We start from the raw sequence: 8,584 nt of genomic DNA on the forward strand, positions 1-8,584 counted from the left end.
GATGTCGTCAATTATCTCGTTGATGCGATGCAACTTCATCATGGAAAATCGTTTCTTATCGCACCATACCTGCAAAAGTATCATAAGTTGCTATCTATATTAATAGTTATTTGTTTTTTTATACTAAAATTTCAAACCATTACTAGTACGCATTGGGTCCTCTTGGTGATTTGCCCTTCAAATCATATTGTATACATTTTGGATTCTCTGATGAAGCCTATGAAAAATCTTGTTGACAACTACTATCTGCTCAAACTTTTGGAAAAGTAAGAAATTTCTTAATATGACATAAAAATAACATTCTTTCTATAAGTTTGAATACAACTCTGCTGCTTGTTTATTTTTAGGGCTTTTGAGAGGTATGAAAAGAACACATCAATTCCAATTGTATGGAAGCTCACTAAGGTAATTTATCTTATTACTTATCTACTAGTTAGATGTAGTTTCGTCTGTGATTTATGTTTACCTTCTATCACAATTTTAGTGCAACCAAGCTGGTGTATTGGAACATGAGCTGAGTTGGCATTATATAATGAATTGGATCTTTGATTTTGTGTTGAACAGACAACATGGATTTCCGAGTAGAGTAAGTACTTATTAAAAAAATCTCTTCTTCTAAAGCAAGAAACAAATTGTTTCGTTATTTAGTAGTTTTAATTTTATTTTCATATAGTTTGGTACCCTTTGGAATGACAAAACTGCATTTGAGGAAAAGACGTTGGTTACAACTGTTGCTACATGGGCAAGAGAATTTCTGAAAAATTTTATGAATGATGTTGTTGTCTAAAAGTGCATATAAGGTTAGTTGTTAATCTTTATAACATCCTACTTTTAGTTTAATGATTGCTTGCCAAAGTCAACTCTTTTAAAATGCTAGACAAAAGACTAATTATTTGTTGTGTTTTGTTTTTCAGTGAGGATGAAGGATAGCTGTTGTGTTTTGTTTTTAAGTGAGGTTGAAGGATAGCTGCAACACTTGATTATTGGACAATACCTCTCCATGGGAAAACAATTTCTTTTTTGAATTTATTTATGTAAGTTTTATGTAGTATGAAATGACCAAATAAAGGAGTTTTTAGCAGCACTTAAGCATGTTTTTGTTGATGACTAAAATGATTGGTTATTTAGCATGTTTATATTAATATAATTTGTTCATCAATGAACAATTTTTTTTTTGTTTTGAATGTGTGCTTTGGATGCAAGTATCAGTTTGTGCTTTTTATCATTTGTTTTCATTATATTATGGTTATTTGAATAAAGTTGTCACCAATTTATTTTTTATAACCATGCTTTTTGGTACCACGATTATAGTCGGTTTTTGCAAGGCTGAAAAAGACCCGGTTATTTGAATGGAACCGGTCCATATTTAATCCTTATATGACCCGGTTTGGGAATTGGAACCGGGCTCTTTTAGCCATATATGACCCAGTTTTGTATGGTTGAACCGTGTCCTAATCTTCATATATGATCAAACATTAGGCGTTATATTCCTCTTATATGTCCCGGTTTTATGAACAACCGGGTTCTTTTGTGTCAGATAGGAGCCGGTTTTAAAACCGAGTTCTATTTCTTTTTTCACATAGGTCTCGCTGGCTTTAGGACCCGGTTCAAAACCGGGTCTTTTAATTGATTTAACTGGGTCCTATAACCTTTTTTGTAGTAGTAATTTCAAGAATGCTTGATTTCTTCAAGAATTCTTATGTTGAATTAAAAACTTGTTGTTACAGACCATTAAATTATTTTTTATTCTTTAATTCTCCAACAATTTTTCAAGACATTGTTAATTGATATCGATTAGAGAACGTGAAAATAGAAAGAGTTTAGACATAACATTCTTCAAACATTCTTCAAGAGTGCTTGAATTCTCCCAGAATTCTTCATTTGTATATCAAATTTGTGGTGGTCCAAACATATAAATCCACACAATTAAACCAAAAGAACAAAGTTAATTTTTAAAGAAAAAAAAATCTTATTTATTGTAGTACAACAAATTCTTAAAGATTGCAAACATAATAATCAACAAGATGATACCCTAAGAATATAGTCATTCTTAAAGAATTTCCAATATGTAGAATTTATTATATCATTTTCTTAAAAAATGATATTAAGAGATAAGATAATTAATTTAAAATGTAAAATATATAATTTTATCTTTTGAAATCAAATTTAAATTGCACCATTTATTACTCTCACTTTTCATAAATTAGTGTTAACCAATTTTACTAATTTACCCTTATAATTAATTAATTGTAGTTATATTGTACATGCTATCCCATGTTAAGAATGTATACTCTAAGATCATAAGTTTTCATATTTTTTAATCTAATGGACCAAAATTGGTCATACATTCACATTATATATATGTTGTTCCCATTTAATTTTAACTATATATATATATATATATATATATATATATATATATATATATATATATATATATATATATATATATATATATATTTGTGGTTCCATTTATTCATCTGGGTCATATGCGAGAACAAAGTATATTCATTTGTGGAGAAATGATAAATTTTTACGTCTTTAATTTCAATTGAAGAGAAAAAGCAATAGAACTTCATCCCAATTAAAAATTTATGATTTCTCCACAAATAAATACATGGAATCACAAATGAAAATACTTCTTTTCGCGTTTTCAACCTTTTTGGTGTTCTCATATATATATATATATATATATATATATATATATATATATATATATATATATATATATATATATAGTATGCAACGTCATTGGATGTTTCCACCGACATTGAATCATGTACTTTCAAATATTATATAAATTTTTGCTATACTTTTTAAAATACTTTGTAACATTATATTTCTCCCTTTCAATTTTTTAAAATGCAACTTTCAACTTTATAAAATATTAATTTCACCATCTACTTTGTAAACTTCATGTTTATCACTTGTAATATACATAATCTGATTTTCTTTAATAATTTTCGTTTGTTAACTTAAAAAAATAAATTAGTTTTGTACGTGCTTATTTTTATGTATGTGTCAGTATAAATTCGAGATGATCAATATTTCGACGTAAATTTAGAACTTTCCTTCGGTAATTTAAAAAAAAAACTTATTTGTTTTTTGTATATGTGTCGATACAAATTCAACTTTGTCTATGTTTTGACGTAATTTATTTTACGTTTTCATGCATATTTTTATGTATAATAAGTTTTTTATTATTTGGACTTTTGTTCGCTAACTTTAAAAAAAAAATTGGTTTACTTATATTTATATATGTGTCGGTATAAATTTCAGTTTCTTTATGTTTTTGTGCTTATTTTTATGTATGTTTCCATGCATGGATTTGTCAAATATAACACGTTTTCATTCCACGGTATATATTGAAGTTAGTTAGTGGTACCAAACTTATATATTTATCTACCAAAAAATACAACGGTACCGTAGTTATATTTTAAAATACTTTGTAAAATGATATTTTCCCCCTCTACTTTTTAACATTTCACTTTCACCCCCTCCACTTTCAACTTTAGAAAAATATTACTTTCACCTCCTTCATTTTATAAACTTTCATGTTTATCCCCGTTAGTATACATAATCTAATTTTTCATAATAACTTTTGTTCGTTAACTCAAACATAAACTAGTTTTTTACGTGTTTGTTTTTATGTGTATGTCGGTATAAATTCGAGGTGTTCAACATTTCGACAAAATTTAGAACTTTCGTTTGTTAATTTATTTTAAAAAAAACTTATTTGTTTTTTTATGTACATGTCGTTATAAATTTGAGTCTGTCTGTGTTTTGACTTCAAAAAATTACTTTATCGTGCTTATTTTTATGTATGTTTTATAAGTATGAGTCACGTGACATATATTACGTTTTTAATTTTTTGAATTTATGTTCGTTATCTTTAAAAAAACAAAAATCTTACTTATATTTATGTGTGTCGATATAAATTTCAGTTTATTTACATTTTTGTGTTTATTTTTATGCTAGTTTCCTACTTTATGAATTTGGTCATATATAATATATAATATATATATAATATATAATATGTTTTAATTTCACGTTATATATTAAAATTAGTTAATTATCAACCAACAAATACAATGATACATAACTTTTATTAATATAATCACTAAAATTCAATTTAAAAAATAGATTTACATGGCTGGAGAGCCCGACCAGCAAAATCTTAAATTGTTATTTTCAAAAGTGGACCATATACCTACTAGATATTGTATAAAACTATACATTATTTTTCATTTAAAAATAAAAATTTAAAAACAAAAAGTTAGGACCAATAGGGACCATTTTTGTAATTACTCTAAAATTTATAAGTGAGCTTGTAATCCCGGCTTGTTACTGATTAGTGATTACGGGATTTAAAACCTTTCATTGGGAAGTGGGAACTGATAACCACATATAACCTGTTAAAATTAAAACCATGACTCATTGAGAAGCAAGCTCATTCACCAAAACTCCTGCAACACACAAAACAGTGAAACACGATGCTAAAAGCTCCACTTCATACAAGCAAACCATCACCCACAAGATGGTTTTATCGAATTTACACGCTCGTTTACACAATCGCCATTTTCGCACTCGTTTATCACCATTGTTGTAACCTTATCTACTCTCCTTCTTTCACCACCGTTTTCCTACTCATAGCTGACCTCATGCTAGCTTTCTTGTGGGCGACATGGCAAGCTTTCTTTCTGAATCCGGTGTTCCGACAGGTTTTCCAGGAGAACCTAGCACAAGTGGCGAAGGAAAACGAGTACCCAGGACTGGACTTGTTTATTTGCACGGCTGATCCGTTCAAAGAACCACCAATTGGGGTGGTTAACACGGTGTTGTCTGTGTTGGCGTATGACTACCCGTCGGAGAAGCTGTCGATATATCTGTCGGACGACGGAGGGTCGCAGCTAACACTGTTTGCGTTCATGGAGGCTGCTAAGTTTGCGAGACATTGGTTGCCATATTGCAAAAAGTATAATCTAATGGACAGATCTCCCGAAGTTTACTTCGGAAGCAATCCATCCTTCTTCCCTGAAACAAGTGAAATCCAGGTGCATGTCTTTGCATTACGCCATTACAAAAAAACTTAAACTTTGAAATTGACGAATGGTTGTCCGTGAATCATCATTTACTCAAACTGCTTCATTTGTTTCATGTTTTGTTTGGTGCAGGAGATGTACAAGAACATGAAAGCTACAGTTAAGAAGGTCATTGACCGAGGGACAATCGATCTGGATCAAATGAATTGTGATCGTACGATCAAAGCTTTCAGCAAATGGACCCCTGGATTTACACGTCACGATCATCCTGCGGTCATCGAGGTTTAGTGTTCACGCTTCTTAATTTTCCATTAATCTTGACTTTAAGTCTAAAGTATTTGTCCCGACATGTATATTTAATCATTTATCCAAATAATTAGCTTAAGTGCACAATGATTAATTCATATAAAATCAAGATGGCTAACGGTGAAAATTTTTATGATATTGATTTTTTTTAACAGATTTTATTAAAAAATAACGTAGATAAAGATGTGATGGGTCATTACATGCCCAATTTGTTCTATGTCTCACGAGAAAAGAATAGTGGCACACCACACCATTTTAAGGCCGGTGCCCTTAACACTTTGGTACGCTGATTTATATAATCTCAATTATATGTGTAAGTTTACCATAAATAAAAACTGACTTTAATTATTTATCAACACATTCACTATATATGCATTTTTGTAGATCCGGGTATCAGGTGTGATGACAAATGCACCTATATTTCTTTCTTTAGATTGTGACATGTACTCAAACGATCCAAAGACACCACTTCGTATGCTATGTCATTTCCTGGATCCTAATGTTGATCCAAAGCTTGCATTTGTTCAATTTCCTCAACGCTTCCACAACATCAACAAGAACGACACTTATGGTGCTGAACATGTGCTTGAGACACGGGTATGCACAGTAGGAATGGATGGTTTGGGTGGCACGTTTTTCATGGGCACTGGTGGCTTCTTTAGAAGAAAAGTTCTCATAGAAAACCCTAAAGAATCACAACAGATATGGAATGAACCAACTCAATCCAAAGATGTTTTAACATTAGCATACCATGTCGCGAGTTGTAACTACGAGGACAATACGAAATGGGGTCGGGAGGTACACTTTACTCGACCTTTAATCCCAAATACTTTTTTATCATTTTGTTATTATATAATACTAAACTAATTAATTTGTTGTTATTACATTAAATGCAGATTGGGTTTCGATATGGTTCTTTGGTTGAGGATATATACACAAGTTTCAGATTGCAATGTTTAGGATGGAAGTCTGTGACATGCAACCCAACGAGAGCTGCATTTCTAGGCAATATGCCGATTGCACTCAATGACATTCTAGCTCAAAATAATAGGTGGTACATGGGTATGCTACAAACAGGATTATCCAAGTTTAGTCCCATGACATATGGGATCAAGTTTATGAATCCTCTTCAAGCATTGTGCTATGCGCACTACCATTTCCGTGCCTTTTGGTCTATTCCAGTCATCATATATGCCCTTGTACCACAGTTCACACTTGTAAACGCTTCCTCAATATTCCCAAAGGTTTGTACTTTGTAGACATAATTCTTTACGTTATTGTAAGTATAAAATACAATCTTCATTATCAATCTAAAAGAAATATAAATTTGTTGGTACAGGTTTCAGACCCTTGGTTTCCTTTATATGTATTCCTTTTCATTGGAGCATATGCGAAAGATTTTCTTGATTATGTAATGAACGGGTCAACGTTCAAAAGATGGTGGAATCGTCAAAGAATATGGTTGATATTAGGATGCTCAAGTTACCCATTTTCAATAGTCGATTGGTTGCTCACTTCCCTAGGCATGTCGACATTTGAATTCAACGTAACAAGTAAAGTGTCAGACAGTGAAATAAGCAAACGTTATGAGGAAGGAGTATTTGAATTTGGAGTGGAATCTCCATTGCTTTTGTCGGTGAATATAGTAGCAGTTCTCAATTTATTCGCGTTTTCGATTGGAATTAAGCATGTTTTGATCAATGCTGGGACGTTTGAGGAACTGTTTGTTCAATTGTTTATAACAGGGTTTGCCGTGTTGAATGGTTGGCCACTATATGAAGGCATGATATTGAGGAGTGACAAAGGAAAGATGCCTCCTAAGACTACCTTGAAATCAGTTTGTGTGGTTTTGGTTATTTACTTGGCCTTCTTTTAGACATTTTAATATATTGTCATAAATTGACAACTAAGAATATTAGGTTTTTTATGTATCGTTTATTTTTTAATTTTAATAGAATGTATTCTAATAATCATGTAGTTATGTTATATCGGATGTCAAGCGGACGCAATATCAACGATATGTTATATGTAGATCTAAGTGAATAAATAATATCATATTGAATGTCACGGGGTTGATGTTTTATTTATCTAGTTGAAATATACATCAATGGTATAATAATAACCCAAAAAATATTAAAGACCAATTGAAAACGAGTAAAAAATAAGTGACCTAATAAAAAAAAAGTACGTATTATTGGTTGTTATCTTATAATAACAGCTTTCACAAGGAAATAGCATTATAATATAACGATGGTCTTAATCATTAGCTAACATTGATGGTCTTAATCATTAGCTAGCATTTTATGTTTATTTATATGTAAATGCTTAAAAAATGTCAGGGACTCAAACCCGCATGCTGAGAACTCAATACTTTATTCATTTTTGTCATATTTAATTTTGTTTACGATAAAGAAATAATGTTAGTAAATTTAATTACAAAGATGCCATTATTTTGAAATAACATTATTTTCCTTAAAAAATATGTTTTTTCCAAAAAAATGAAAAAATATATTAAAGTTCTATTATTTCACTCTAATTTACGAATAACTTACAAACTAAAATTTGTTTATTAAAAAACATGAATTACTGGCAAAAGTGACGATTTAACCATTTTTTCCTGGTTTATGAGTTTAATCGTTGACATGTACGCTTAATCATTAAATGAGTTGAGGAAATCTTCATTAAAGTCCTATTCTTTTACACTAATTTACGAATAAGTATCAAACTATGTAACATCCTGTTTCGGATCGTTCTGTGATTTAAGGCTCGTGGGCCGTAATCCGGGTATGAGAAGGTTTTGAGGCTTTAAAAGAGAAATGTTTAAGCCCTTTTTGGATATGGATAAGGTAGGTTGTGTGATAAAAGAGTTCGGGTTGTGCTTTATAGCCCAAGAGTATCGGTAAAGACGTTGACTCAGTTTTTTAAGGATTTTAGGTTTTGTTCGGGAAGTTTTAAGGCTATGGTGTTTCGTTAGAAGCGTGGGGCTTCTCGTCACCTTTTTGTGGATATAAGGTTCGTTGGAAGCGGACCTAAGACGAGGAAGTTATGGCAATTTGAAATAATTGGCAGATTTAGTCCTTTATGAAAAAGGTTTGCAAGTAAGTCCCATGCGTGCATGGATGAGGGCATGTGCTTGGGGAGAGTACGCCCAACATAGGCTGGGGGTACGCCCAACGTAATGAGCAGAGCGCCAAACCCTAATTTTTAGGGTTTGAGCACTATTTAAACATCTTTAT

The 8,584-nt window shown here is 31.2% G+C and overlaps 1 protein-coding gene across 1 annotated transcript; it reads left to right on the forward strand.

Annotated features, from left to right (window-relative positions):
• The first annotated feature begins 4,339 nt into the window (after window positions 1-4,339).
• Window positions 4,340-7,415, forward strand: LOC145165370 (cellulose synthase-like protein G2). The gene is made up of 6 exons (XM_079084100.1): window positions 4,340-5,054; window positions 5,175-5,324; window positions 5,504-5,629; window positions 5,733-6,146; window positions 6,245-6,592; window positions 6,688-7,415. Exons 1-6 carry the CDS (start codon window positions 4,494-4,496, stop codon window positions 7,222-7,224), a joined length of 2,136 nt encoding a protein of 711 aa, XP_078940226.1. The 5' UTR covers window positions 4,340-4,493; the 3' UTR covers window positions 7,225-7,415.
• The last annotated feature ends 1,169 nt before the right edge of the window (window positions 7,416-8,584 follow it).

Source organism: Lactuca virosa, chromosome 3, assembly GCF_052849685.1.
Source record: "Lactuca virosa cultivar CGN04683 chromosome 3, Lactuca_virosa_CGN04683_v6, whole genome shotgun sequence".
Lineage (NCBI taxonomy): Eukaryota > Viridiplantae > Streptophyta > Magnoliopsida > Asterales > Asteraceae > Lactuca > Lactuca virosa.

Excerpts from the sequence above, each read along its gene's own strand:
- LOC145165370 (XM_079084100.1), top strand. The coding sequence starts at position 4,494 with ATGCTAAAAGCTCCACTTCATACAAGCAAACCATCACCCACAAGATGG. Across the intron at positions 6,147-6,244 it reads ATACGAAATGGGGTCGGGAG|ATTGGGTTTCGATATGGTTC; the intron begins GTACACTTTACT and ends CATTAAATGCAG. Across the intron at positions 6,593-6,687 it reads CTTCCTCAATATTCCCAAAG|GTTTCAGACCCTTGGTTTCC; the intron begins GTTTGTACTTTG and ends TTGTTGGTACAG.